The sequence below is a fragment of the Phyllobates terribilis genome, unplaced genomic scaffold, assembly GCF_046119375.1.
Source record: "Phyllobates terribilis strain yellow unplaced genomic scaffold, ASM4611937v1 Scaffold_9__5_contigs__length_417890890, whole genome shotgun sequence".
In the NCBI taxonomy this organism is placed as follows: domain Eukaryota; kingdom Metazoa; phylum Chordata; class Amphibia; order Anura; family Dendrobatidae; genus Phyllobates; species Phyllobates terribilis.
The window spans coordinates 55,406,639-55,421,592 of record NW_027362769.1 but is presented as its reverse complement, the minus strand read 5'-3'; the positions used below and the strand labels follow the sequence as shown (position 1 = coordinate 55,421,592).

Genomic DNA, 14,954 nt, shown 5'->3' with positions numbered 1-14,954 from the left:
CTATAAGGTCGCCTCTTCAAACTATATTTTTTCTGAAATGCAGGAGCATTCCATATCTGGCTACAATCATGCATGCAGGCTCTGACTCATACTGCCCATGGTTAGGTAGCTTATTCGAGTGTCAGGTTCCCTTTAAATTTTATGTCAAGAAAAGCTGGCAATGTATAATTTAGGCTGTGTACACGTTAGCAACATGCACATCCCCTAAGGCCTCATTCAGACATCAGTGATTTTTCACGTACACAAAAAAAGTAGTCCAAGTTTCACCTATGATTTGTATCTGAGGTTCATCAGTGTATCAGTTTTTCATCAGTGATTTTCAGGTATAAAAAAATAAATTACAAAGCTTCTCCTGCACATTGCAATGTTAATCATAGACAGCACACGGACTGTACACTGATGCCATCCGTATGGTCTATGTGATTTTCACGAACCAAATGACTAGTATTAGGTAACTTTGATCCGTAATAAAAAACGGACACGTCTCCAAGATTTTTTCATGATCGCACGATCCGCAAAAAGAATGTTACATGTGAATAACCAAACAGACTATAATGAGTATGTGCTTTCTTGGTGAAAACAATCATATTCAAGCTGTTTTCCTGACACATAGGGCATGACATTCATCATAAGATCTGGAAAATAAATGCAATTTATATTTTTGAGTTCTTATCTTAAGAATTTAAGGGGTTATAAATATATATATGTATATATATATATATATATATATATATATATATATATATATATATATATATATGTATGTATATATATATATATATATATATATATATATATATATATATATATATATATATATATATCAGCTTTTATATTGTGTTTCTTTGTTTCTTTAACTGAGGAATGTCCAGGACACGCCTGCCAATGGAAACAAGGGGGAGGCATCAAGCTCTTTTCCTTTATTGGCTCAGTTCCTGAAACTTCTAGTTGACTTCAGACACTCACAGAAAACACTGAAAACATGACAGGCCTTGCTGAATCCGACCAGCTACTGTTCTATGTGAATGGGAGGAAGGTAAGCTGATGATCCTACTAAAGGGGATGTTGTTTCCTCTCTTACATAGAGATTAGGCATTAGTTGTAAAATCAAATCTAGTTACTGATTTACAATAAGTATGCATGTGTTATGTAATGCCAATAGGGGTAAATCGACAAGACTTCCCTGTATTAGACCAGTTTCAGAAAAGTATTTTACAGGTGCATTTGTTCCTTATTACAGATGCAAGTGCCGACCCAGCCGTAGGTCTAGGGACCCGTACTGAAAGCTTCCTAGAACCTTCATAGATTGTTAGATCCACGGTTGAGATGGGACTTGCAGATTGTAGCCAACGTGCTAGTGATGAGCTATTTTCCACATGAAACAATGGTCTGCATTGAAAAAAAAATCACACTATGCACCATTCTACTCCATATTATGGATCACAACAGTGCACGTGGTCCAGTGGTGTTGGGGGGCTGCCTGGTTGATCCTGCCAGTAGCATATGCTTGTCTCGAAGATTAAGCCATGCACGTGTAAGTAAACACGGACGGTACAGTGAAACTGCGAATGGCTCATTAAATCAGTCCTACAACTGCAGACTAGCACTAGCAAATTGGCACTTGATATCTTTGGACAATAAGTTAGTTTGGCATATGTACACTGGCATGTAAAAGTTTGGGCACCCCTTGTCAAAATTACTGTTATTGTGAACAGTTAAAGAAGTTGACCACTACTATTTACTACTATTTAAAATGCCCCAATGTATTTAAACTGTGCAGATAAGTGTTTTTATAAATACCTTTCGTTGTCTTTATTGCCTGTGAGCGGCGCTATCGCCGACCGCTCACAGGCATCATGTGACCCCTGGCTGCAGCCAGCTCTTGCTTCCGCTGATGTCACGTCAACCAGGCGTGACTCAGTGACGCGCTCCCACCTGATTGATGGGCTGTGGGCGGGGTTACCCCACATGTCACAGCACAGCATCCACTGCGCGCTTTCCCTCTCCTCATTCATTGGGAAAGCATGTGAAAAAAATCAAACCCTCAGAATTACGTTTTTTTGGTCGCCGCAACATTGCAATAAAATAAAATAACGAGCAATCAAAACATCATATCTATCTCAAAATAGTATCAATAAAAATGTCAGCGCGCAAAAAATAAGCCCTCACTCAGCCCCAGATCAAGAAAAATGGAGACGCTAATGGTCTCGGAAAATGACGCCATTTTATTTTTTTTTACGAACTTTGAATTTTTTTGCCACTTAAATAATAAAGAACCTATACATGTTTGATATCTACAAACTCATAATTACCTGGATAATCATAATGGCAGGTCAGTTTTAGCATTTAGAGAACATGGTAAAAAAAAAACCTATTGTGGAATAGCACTTTTTTTGTAATTTCACCGCACTGGGAACTTTTTTCCTGTTTTCCAGTACACAATATGATAAAAGCAATGGAGTCATTCAAAAGTACAACTCGTCCTGCAAAAAACAAGCCCTCACATGGCTATATTGACGGAAAATTAAAAAAATTATAGCTCTGGGAAGAAAAGGAGCAAAAATGCAAAAACCCATGGCCGTGAAGGGGTTAAAAATAGTTTTACTCACAACTGTGATCAAAAAATCTTTTTATTTCGGAAAGCGTCACAAGTTTGAGCTATTCATAACATCATAGAAAGTCTCTTTGTATTCATATTCAATCAATTTGTTTTAAGAAAGGCTGGGTCTTATGGATGTGCTGGACTGAAGTTCTGTTTAATAAAGCTGTCTTAGGCCTGTTTCACATGTCCGGATATTTCCGGTAACGGGGATATCCGTGCTTCGTGTGTCCGTGTGTGTTTTACGTGTGGCATCCGTGTGCGGCACGTGTGCCGTATCTGGATCACACGGACGGGCGCCTTGGAATCAGCGCTACAGTTAGCGCTGTTCCCAGGCGCCGATGCTGAACGCTGCCCTCATTATGGTTCCCTGCCGGCGCTGTGATCAGCACCAGCAGGTACAGTGATGAGGGTAGTAGTAGTGTACTCTCAGTGTCCCCACCTGTAAAATTAAGAATAAATTAATAAAATCCTTATACTCACCTCTCCTAGGTGTCCCCCGCTGTCATCCATGCGACCGCTACAGCAGAGGAGCCGGGGAGAATGAGCGGCTCCGGAGCTGCAGCTCAGTGAGTGACAGGACACCGCTCCTGAGCTGCAGCTCTAGAGCCGCTCATTCTCCTCAGCTTCTCTGCAGCAGCGGTTGCATGGATGACAGCGGGGGACACCTAGAAGAGGTGAGTATAAGGATTTTATTTTATTCTTAATTTTACAGGTGGAGACACTGAGAGTACACTACTACTACCCTCATCATGGTCCCTGCTGGTGCTGATCACAGCGCCAGCAGGGAACCATGAGGAGGGCAGCGTTCAGCACCGGCCCTTGGGATCAGCGCGATTCCCAGGCGCCGGTACGTGTCACACGGATGACACAAGGATGTCATCCGTGTGGTACGCTTTGTGGAGCATGTGTCTGCAAAAAAACTGACTTGTTTCCGTGTGGAGCACACGGACACACGGTCCACAAAAACACACTGAGGTGTACACAGACCCATTCATTTGAATGGGTCTGCGTATGTCAGTGTCTCCAGTACATGTGGAAACCACTCGTACCAGAGATACTGACATGTGAAAGAGCCCTTAGAAGTCCCGGAGCAGCCAGTGTGTTCCGAAGATTGCAAGCAACCATTTAAAGGAGTTGCTTGAGCACTTTATGAAAGTTATTGCGACAGCCCAAGGGGTATTTTTGGTCAACGTGCTGTCCATTTGAGCAAGACCTGCACACGGACATCACAATGACTCGTTAGTTAATTTCTGATTTTTTTTCTACTAAAATAATAAAAAAAATGGTCAAGTTTGGTATTGTTGTAATTTTATTGAACTGGTGTATCATGATACAAGGTCATTTTTACCATATAATAAAAACTAAACTCAAAAAGTAAGTTTTCCCTTACACACAGGCAGTCCTAAAATTTGCCAGTTATCAAAGCGATTCTTGCTGTTTGATAAATTTGTCAACTTTAAGACTGTCTAGTCTAAGTTTACGACACCTATTACTTGGCTTAATATATGTGCGCAACAATTTTGGCACATTTTTGGCATATTGTGTCACATGTTAAACCACACCCCTTTTCTATGAAGTCACGCTTCTTTCACCAATGCTGCACCCCTTAGTCTAACAAGTTGAAAAAGTGTCCAAAAACGCAATAAATATATGGCACAGGTTTTTTTTTTAATAAGACAGTTTTTTTTACATAAATTAAGCCAGAATTCTGGCTCATTCAGCTTGATAAATATGCAACATTGTGGCATGCTCCACCAGATGTTGTATTATAGAGGTTTTCTTTCCAATACTCTGTTTAAAATCAATATTTTGGGGACTTCCGATTCCGGCGCTGGCTGCAGAGGAGTGATTGGTGAGGAGCTCCGCAACACCCCGGCAGAATTCACCCCCACAGAAAAGGGGGAACAGCGTCAGCCCTGGAGAGGGAGAAAAACGGAGAGCTTCTCTACCTGTCGATAGACTGGTATATCCTCAGCAGCGGCAGTAAGTCCTCGGCGGTCGGCTTGCCACGCAACGTGCAGGGGATTCCCAAGATGGCCACAGCTGAAGTTGCTGTGTGCGCTTCACAGCTTATGGAAGAAGAACCAGGAAGTGATGAGGAGCGATGCACTGAGACACAAGAGGAGGTGAGGGAGAGGAGAGAAGAGTTGGAAAGGGGGAGAGAAGCCGAGCAGCTTGCACAAGGGGCACAGGCTGCAGGCACAATAACCCCCAGTAATATTAACTATAAGGACCTGGCACATGAGGTAGCTAGGTTCATTACACCTGATATAACAGACTCTAACAAAAACTGTGTACCAAGCTCTGGTGGATATTAAAGGGACACTAGCACAACATGAACGGAGACTTGAGGAGGTTGAAAATAGAGGATGAAAATGACCAGTCAAACAAAGATATTAGCTTACTGCAGAACAGCGTCCATATTTTGGTACACTGCTTTGAGGACTTGGAGAACAGGTATCGCAGGAACAACTTGCGACTGGTTGGTCTACCAGAGTCCATTAAACCTGGACAATTACAGAAAATATTTGAGGATGATTTACCTGAAGCACTAAGAGTTGCCTCTAAAAGAAAAGTGGAAAAAGAGCTCATAGGATAGGCCCCCAGAGGTCAAATAATGTGTCTGCTGATAAACAAAGGCCGAAACAAGCCATAGCTAAATACCTGGACTTTAACGACAAAGAAACCATATTAAGAGCATTCAGGTGGCGTAAGGAACCATTGTCTTTTCAAGGTCACAAGATCATCATATTCAATGACTACTCTGTGGAGGTCAATAAGAGACACAGACTATTTAGTGACTGTTGCTCCAGGCTGTTCAAAAATCATATCCAGTTTCAACTTTTGTATCCAGCTATTTTGAAGATAAGACAGGAGGATGGTACAGCAAAGAGCTTCCAGGATCCAACTGCAGCAAAGGACTTTGTGATAAAGCTGTTGGCAGGTGGCAATCAGGAGGAGAAAAGAGCAAGAAAAACACAACACGTGGAGACAGGTACAGATCAGGAAACAGAAAGGCTATGTGCCCACGATGCAGAAATGCTCCGGATTTTTTCCTGAACGTTTCTGCATCTCCCTGGCAGAAAAAATGCATGCGGATTGTACATGTGGATTGTACATGCGGATTGTACATGTGTTTTTCCTGCCAGGGACAAGCGGATGTGAAGCGTTCTTCACATGCATTTCCGCATGCTGGTTTACAAGCGCTTTCCAAGCGATTTTAGCATCACTTGGAAAGTGCTTGACAACTTGGTCACACTATATAAATCCATGCAACCGGCATGAATTTATATAGTGTGACCGAAAGAATGGTAAAAAATAAATATATACTTACCTTCTGATGGCCCCCGGTGTCTTTATCCGATGCGTCCTGGCTTGCCGGCAGCTCGCGGTAGACTAAAGGACCTGCCGACGTCAGCAGTCGCGTGACCCGCCACATGACTAAATGACGTCATGGTAGGTCCTTGAGTCCTCCGCGAGCTGCCGACAAGCCCAGACAAGGACACGGGGGGCCATGAGAAGGTAAGTATAATATATATTTGTTATTTTATTCTTTTTTTTACAGGTACTATGGTACCCGGGTCTGGAGGAGAGTCTCCTCTTCTCCAAACCCGGGTTCCATCAACACATTGAAAGTCAATGGAATCCGCATGTACAGATGCAGTGATGCAGATTCCATGCGTTCCAATGCAAGTCAATGGCGGCGAAAACGCCACGCTTCTGCAAAATAATTGGTAGTGTTGCTTATTTTTACGCAACGATAATCCGCAGCGGAAATTTCCGCAACATGTGCACAGCACATGCGGATTATCATTGGGGAACATGGCAGACCTTCTACCAAGTGTTTTTTAAGCGTTTCTGCATTGGAATTGTCGCTGCGGAAATGCTTAAAAAACTCATAGTGGGCACACAGCTTAAGAGATGAGGGACTGGAAAAGCAGAAGTCTGGTCTGCTGAACCAAAGACAGCAGGCATCCCTTGGCAACAAGAAAGATCAGGATAGTGTTGCTGTAGCGCCCCGAGGGTTCGGTCGCTACAGAGGTATTGCATCTCACCCAGAGGTGTGATATCTCACTTCCAGGTAAGGATGGAGTGTGGACCGGGACCCTAACACCCACATGCACTACACCACATTTCCGGGGGGCAGGGCAACGATGCTCCCAGGAGTGAGCACAACTGCCCCTGTCCCTGGCTGGAGTGGGGGGGAGGGAACACCTAGAAAGGGGGAACCCAGTAGTGTGTGGGTGGGGAGAGTAGATCCAGGGTGCACTGTATAGAGGAGTATATATGGTGGGCACCATCTTAGAGTCAGGGGAGAAAGTGGAAGAGAGCAGAGAGAGAAGGAGGCTGGGAGCAGGGGCTCTGCATGGGCTCTGCTCCGCAGGCAGGCCAAGTCTTAAGGCCTGGAGGAGAAGAAGGGAAAGAGAGGAACGGAGGAGGCTCCAGGAGTGGAGTGAAGGGACCCCAGGGGTGCGGACCAGCCAGCCGCCACCGCACACCCGCCGCTACCAGAGTAGCGGGGTCAGGCCAAGAAAGGGAACCGGATCCCTCATCTAGTGGAGGAGAGCAACTACCCTCAGCTAGTAACCGGAGGCCGTGGCATTGTACGTGCATGGCCCCTCACTACACCCGTTAGGAAGGCACCATATAGGACCCAGGGAAATGGAACATACGTTTGCCCGCCAAGGCCCGAGGCAGCTGGACAGAAACGTGGTCAATTGTGGGGTACGACAGGCCAGAGAAAGGACACACGAAGGGGGTCCTGAAAAGCATTCCAAAGGTACCTGGGAGTTGGTCGAGCCCCTCACCTGGTGAGCACAGCACGACGTGGGCCGCCATTACCTGCAGAAGTGGCTTGGAGTGTAAAACTGTGAGTAAAGACCCTGGACTGCATCACTGGACTCTGAGTCATTACTGTTGCTCCCGCGCACCATCACCTTCACCATCTGCACTCACTGCCCTGAGGCTATACTCCTCCCGTGGGGAGTTATACTACCCTCTGCTGCGCACACAACATCGGCCTCAGCGGTCTGCCCCACAGCGGCGGTTCTCAGTGACCGCAATCCACGGGTGGCGTAGTCGGACATTTAAACATTACAAATCCAAAGAAACAGATCCGCCACTGGTTTGACCACCCTGAGCCACGGGACCGGGTCGCCACCACGGAGACTACAACCCCTAGCGTTACACAGAGACCCGGCTCCGGGTATTCCCGTATACACACGGCCCAGGGGGCGCGTCATTGCCGATGCAGATAACTTAACCTGAGAAGAGACGAGACTTTGAGAATGTGACACTCTGATGGGTCTGGCGGCCTAAGAGATTCCCCATTCGGTTTCACTATAGGGGGTGAACATTTTAAAGAACTTTAAATTTTATTAGCATTACAGCTTTTGCTGGGGGGAGGAGCTCGTGGGTAAGGGGAGCCAGAAAAAAGGGAGTTAAAAATAATTTTGACTTGGACTGAAAAGTTGCTATAGTTACTTGTGTTTATTAAATTTGATTCCGGGTTTTGGGTTAACTAGGGGGGCATGGAGAAAGAAATAAGGATCAAAATTGGTTTTAAGACACTTGAAGAAACTAAAAGCAGATATTGCTCTATCACAGGAAACACATCTGAAATCTGAAGATTTCTTTAGGATGAAAAAGCTGTGGGTGGGAGAGGTGCATGGAGCGGAAGGGGAAAGTAGGAAGGCCAGAGACTTAATATTGCTACATAAAAGCTTACCCTACATGGTTAAGCTAGTAGAAAGAGACTCTTGAGGGAAGATACATTATGGATAAACTGGAGGGTAGAGGTGCTGAAATCTGTGTAGTCAATGTATTTGCTCCTAATTCTGACTAAAACCCTTTGATGAAAAACTGCGTGTTAACCTACTCCAAATTACAGTACGAAAATTAGGTGGAGACTTTAATAGCACTCATTCAATGGCAGAGGATAGAAGGAGAGTGGGAGGGATTAAAGAAAATAATAATGAGACCACAACCCACCTAGCCGCGTTAATAGAAGATGTAAATTTGGCAGATATTTGAAGATTGGATTCTCCTAGTGAGAGGGAGTTTATGCACTTTTCTTACCCTCAAAAAACCTGGTCTAGGATTGACTACTTGTTGGTTAGTAGGGAACTAATAGATAGGTGCAAAGAGGCTAAAATTGAGGAAAGGGCAATTTTGGATCATTCGCCCGTCTGCCTGAATGTAATGGACCAATTCCCTAAGGGCACAGACTATGTATGGAGGGTCCCGTCCTTTCTTATCAGGGATCAACAATTTAATTCCGTTATACGAGTGGTCGGGGGAATACTCTGAACTTAATTTGGTGGATGATTTAAAAACACATGTCTACTGGGAAGCTGGAAAGACAGTGTTGAGAGGTAAATTAATAGCGTATGTATACACACTAAAGAAAAAAACATATGAAATATGAAGAATTTAGTACACAATTGAGAAAAAGCTATATGGATTTCCAACAACAAAACACTGAAAAAAAAATAGAGAAAAGTGGAAAAAGGCTAGAGAAGAATTTGATAGCTGGGCGGAAAAGAAAGAGTTAGTCGGGCGGTCACAAATGGAAATTGATGTAAGAAGGTATGGGGATAAAGCTGGGAGACTTCTGGCAAACCTAGCAAAGGGGAGAATGGTAAAGAAAAACATTCTAAAACTAAAAAATAGAGAGGGGAAAGCGACAGATAACCCATTAGAAATAAATTCAATTTTACACGAGTTCTATGCAAAGTTTTATAAGGAGAAAGTGACAAGGGAAGATGGGAGTGAAGAATGTTTTGGGAAAATCAAATTGCCCATTACAGAATCTCAACTTGGTCTATTAAATGCTCCTATTACGGAGGAAGAGGTAAAAAAAAAAACACCAATAGCTTGCCAGCTGGAAAAGCCCCTGGACCTGATTGTTTCACAGGGGATTTTTTCAAAAATTTAGTTCAGCAAATAACCCCGACTTTAACTAAATGGTATAATGAACTTTTACAGGGTGGTGATTTACTGGAGGATACCAATGTAGCTCATATCAGTTTGATCCCAAAGGAAGGAAAGGATCTGGAGTATCCTTCATCCTATAGGCCGATCGCCCTGATCAATCAAGATATTAAAATAGTATCTAAACTTATGGCGAACAGACTGGCCGAGGTGCTTCATGCTTTGGTAATGTGACGCCTCTACTCAGAAAGCCCGTGTTTTACCCTGGGTGTTGGGGGACTCGGTGTCGGGCCCTGTGATGGAGAGATGGGGTGCAGCCGTGGCCCGGGCCCGACCCGTGCTCAGGGCCGTCACATTAGAAAGAGATGGTGTGGGCTTGTCCGGGTTGAGTGGCTGATTAACGACTACGCCACCTGTGGTGTCTGGTGAAGGGCCACCAGCGCCGCTAGCAGTCCGCTGAGGCCCGGTGTCGTGGCGGCTAAAGTTATTACTGCTCCCCACAGGTGGAGCAAGGCCTCAGGGCAGGCAAACAGGATGAAGGGGGGTAGCAGTAGCGCGGGGAGTACGGGCACCGCGTCGCGTGGTATGGCGCGTAATGAACAGTCCGGAGGCCATAGGGGTGAACTTCCAAGGCTTTACTCACTCAGAGATATTAGCGGGAAGGCGACTCCCTGCTCCTCGCGGAGTCCTGCGGCCACCAGTTACGGGGGTCCGACTACCTCCGAGGAAGTTCAGTGTTTGGTAGCGACCCTACACCAGAGTGTTCCTGCACTACAGACTTCACCCTTTCCCGTCTGTGCGTGTGTGGATAGGCCGGGTCTCCCTCTGAGCTCCTCTCAGGTGTAGAGCTCGGGTGGCAATTCCTCTCCATCCGATGCCCGGCGGGATCCTCAGGGCCTAACCGGGCTTTCCCGTCTTGGACGTAGAGTACGAGGTTGGTTGTCGGGGGCCAGTACCCCTCTTGCAGCCGGAATCCCTCTGAATAGATCAGGTAGGCGAGGACAGGTGGCGTACTCCGCTCCGTCTGCATCCTCCCCGGGACCCATTTGCTAGGGAGCCACACTCTAAAGCTCCCGGGCCTTTTTGATCCTGGTCCTCAGCCGGGTTGAGACATTCCTTGTCTGCAACCTACCTCTTGTCCCATGACCAGGGTACGAGGGCTGTGTCCCTTGCCGGTGCAGGCCCACACAGGATCTGCGCTCCCAGAGGGAAGTCACATTACTCACAGTAGTTTGACAGCACAGTGACAGCCGAAAGACCAAAGAGACAGAAAAGGACCGAAGGACCAAAAAGAACCAGCAGAAAGACCAAGATCAAAGATGGCATTCTATTAAGTACTAGATTTGAAGTGTAACCGACTAGTTGTTCCTCCACCCACACCCACTAACTGGTTCCTACCACTTTGTGTTCCCCAGTCTCCCTGTAACCAGGGGAGCAGCACCTAGTGCATACTAGCTCCCTCTGGTGGAAATGTGGTGTTGGATGCAAAAGGCTAGGTCACAACCCTCACACTGGCTTTACCTCAGAGGAGGAACACCACACTCCAATGGAGAAGTGCAGCATTCCTGTGGCGGTCGAACCCTCAGGGGCGCCACAGTAACGCCCTCTCAAGTTGAATTTGTGAAAAGGAGAGGTACATTCACAAATATTAGGCAGACTTTGTTGGTGCTAGATGCAGTCCACAATGCCCAAGACAATAATGGCAGATCCATATTGGTCACGCTGGACGCAGAGAAGGCGTTTGACAAAGTAAAATGGAAATGGGTGGATAAAATTATGGATAAATTGGGACTAGTGGTCAATTTTAGAAATTTTATGAGTGCACTGTATAATAACCCTATGCCTAGAATTCAAACCATGGAGTTTCTATCGAAAAGTTTTTTGCTTGAGAAGAGAACGAGACAGGGTTGCCCCCTCTCTCCTCTAATATTCAATCTCGCATTGGAACCTTTGGTGCGCTATGTGGAGCAGGATCCAACATTCGAGGGGATACTAATTGGTAACAAAAATATATCAGCCTCATACTTTGCAGATGACATTATACTTTATATGGTGAATTTGAAAAGGGATTTGCCAAAAATACTGAATCTCATGGAGACATTTGGTAGCTTTTCGGGATTCACTCTAAATAAAGGAAAATGTGAAATACTTCAGTTGACAGACAAAGAAAGACTTATGATAAAAGAGGTAGAGCTATTGGGTATCCTGGTAACCAAAACACTTATAACCTACTTGGGTATTAAAATAGGTAAGAAACAGGAATCAGTATGCAATCTAAATTTTCCACCTCTTATATGCAAAATTCAACAGGAATTGGATAGGTGGAAAAATTTTCCATTGAGTCTTTTGGGGAGGATTCACTTACTAAAAATGATGAGCATATCAAAATTAATGTATCCTCTACAGACCATACCTGTGCTATTAAAACATTTGGATGTGGTTAAAATTAACTCGGCAGTTAGAAAATTTATCTGAAAAAATAGAAGGCCTCGTATAAAGCTGACCACACTGATGGCACCAAAAGAGGAAGGTGGAGTTAATCTGCTGGATATTAGAGGCTCTAACTTGGCTTGTATCTCACGACATATTATTGATTGGTTTAAAGATACTAATGTATACTCAGACATAGTACTAGAAAAATCATATGCTTATCCATGGAATTTAATTGCCCTCTTACATACGCCTCTTGGTCTAATGCCAAAAAAAAGTAAGAATTAAATAGTATATCGTGACACAATAACCACTTGGAAGGAACTAAGGAAAAGTTAAAACTATCGTGGAGAATCTCAAAAGATTTGCCCTTATGAGATAATCCAGCATTTTGATTATTAAATGAAAACTCATTATTCCAAGAATGGGAATCTAAAGGTGTACTTAAAGTTGCTGATTTATTACAGGATGTAGAGGGAAGATGGCTGTCCTGGGCTGAGTTATCTGAAAAATATAGTCTAAGAAATCATCATTCTTTGCAGTATGGACAAATTAAAGGTTTAGTTATGTCACAGCTAATAAAGGTCGGTGAAGAAACAAAGAGAAATCTAATTGATAAATTACTTTTTTCAGGCACTGGCATACAAAACATCCAACTCATATAAAGGACTAAAGTCAATCAATGGAAGTAGTGATGGTATACAAACATTTAAAGCCTGGTCAAATCAAATAGATGGGAATAATATAGGGGAGAAAGTATTGGCAGGTTGGTTGGAGGTTCGGAAAAATGTTTTACATGAAGTCTGGAGGGACACGCAATTTAGAATTATGCATAGGACTATTTTGGCCTTTAGCATACCACCTTCAAACAAGATGAGAGACCATCTAACTCAGTGCCCAAAATTCTCTGACTCTGACTTGCTACATGGTAAGTGGAGCTGCCCAAAAATATGGTTAATATGGAATGATGTAAAGGAACTGCTAGATAGTATAGACATTGGTAATGTGGCGCTATGCCCCCTATCCTTTCTCTTCCATGTCTATGTGGGGAGAGAAGATGAGAGCCTTCATCAAGAGCAGAGGAAAAGGAAAAATCTAGCTCCTCTGTTCCACACAGTATGTCTAATAGCAAAAAGATGCATCCTTAAACTCTGGCTAAGTGATCGCACCCCCAACAGGAAAATGATTTTGAATCAATTGAAAAAATCGTTCCACACGGAATGGCTTGAAGCAAAATGCAGCAAAGAAAAAAGTATAGGATCACTCATGACAAAATGGAGGTGCTTCCTGCTCAAACACTTTACCAATGAAGAACTTATTGAAACTATGAAACCATTTAGACTAACTGGCTGGTATTTATTAGAAGACATAGGGGTATGTTGGGAAAGTTGTAAGTGACTTGATATATGGACACTCATTAGAAGCTAGAGCAGGGAGATATAAGTCCATCACATTAATAAACAAAGGATGTTAAAAGGAGAGAAAGGAATACACAATCTATATATGTTTACTTTAGTAATAAATGCCTTTTTTTGGTCTTTCTTATCTGCATGTGGCGGGAGGGAAGGTAACTTTGTGGTTATTGGTTTATATGTGTATATTACTTTGAGCAAATAGAATGTTATAATTTTCAAAAAAGTTTAATAAAAATCATTGGTTAAAAATCAATAACAATAGAATAATTTTGGCAATATGTACATATTAATGATGGATTCACACACTCGGATTTTGCTGCACAAATTTTGTGAATAAAAAGCAATACTTTCATTCATGCAAACGAGTTGTTTTGACAGGAAGCTTATTAATTTCTGCAATATCTGTTCAGATGAATTGAGTGCATGAATCTGCCTTAAAATCATTTACAGACAGTTATTAGGAATATAGAAAAATATCTTCATGCTGCACAATTTTACTAAAACATATTTTTCACCTAATAATATACTGTTTTACGTACCGTAGATTCTTGAGAAAAATGCTGATCCAGAAGTCATGCTTCTGCCGTATCTCCGTAAGAAACGTATCCTTCTAAAGAAAAACATATTTGTCATTATATATAGATAAATATGGATCAAAAGCTACTGGTGTCGGTGGGGGAGGGAGTCACACAGAGTTCTAACCTATGAATGCTGTTAATATTAAAGAAGCCTTCCCATGAATATGTTTTTTAAATAAATGTGCATGTAATGTAGTGTGTATGTGTAAATATACTCACTTACCGCCGTCTTCTCCGGTGTCCAACGCCGTTCTTCTCTTCTCAGTGACGTCACTACTCTTCAGACTCTCCAGTTCACTCTATGTTCTCCATGACCCAGAAATGGCTTTTAAAATGTAAGTCCATGGTGCGTTAGAACGAGGCTCCGTATACTTCCGGCTAGCGCATAGAGCATACAAAAAATATCTTCATGGGAGGGCTTCTTTAATATGAACTCAACTAAGTGCACATCGTGTATAAAGCTGAATTCATGCTAACATTTTCAAGGTCTCCCATTCACCAAATGAAAGCCAAAAGAGTGTCTGCATATAATTTATTCAAATATATAGGTGCATAGGAAAGAGGGCCACCACAAAAACGTATACTGTGTGTTATATTCCTTTCACAGTGAGCCCTATGGTAGCATTTTGCCAAGAAATCTATCCACACTGTGTCAACTGTCAGCAGTGGCATACTGCTAATAGTGGCAGACAGTGTGGCCACTATTGGACCCCTGAGATGTGGTGGCACAGCATCTTCATTTCAACATTATCTACATCCTCATCATGCAGAAGTCAATAAATACAATGGTGGAATAGAGAGTCATTGATTCTCTGCTCCACTATTTAACCTGTATATTTGAGTGTCAGAACAGCAGGTAAAATGTCATAACTAGATCATGCCTGGCGCAAGGAGCCTCAGTCCACATTCTGCACAGCCAGAGCATCACATCAGGAGAACAGTGCTAGGTAAATAGTTTTTTTTTTACATTTTGTCAGTGAGTACTTTGGAGGACAC

General features: G+C 43.3%; 1 protein-coding gene across 1 annotated transcript in view; it reads left to right on the top strand.

Annotated features, from left to right (window-relative positions):
• Positions 1–881: 881 nt before the first annotated feature.
• The window catches only part of LOC141161556 (aldehyde oxidase-like), a 151,507-nt gene continuing 137,434 nt past the window's right edge, over positions 882–14,954 (top strand). The window contains exons 1-2 of the mRNA XM_073646514.1: positions 882–1,036; positions 13,925–13,982. Coding sequence (XP_073502615.1) covers positions 983–1,036; positions 13,925–13,982 — 112 coding nt within the window. The 5' untranslated portion in view covers positions 882–982. The remainder of the gene's footprint in view (positions 1,037–13,924; positions 13,983–14,954) is intronic.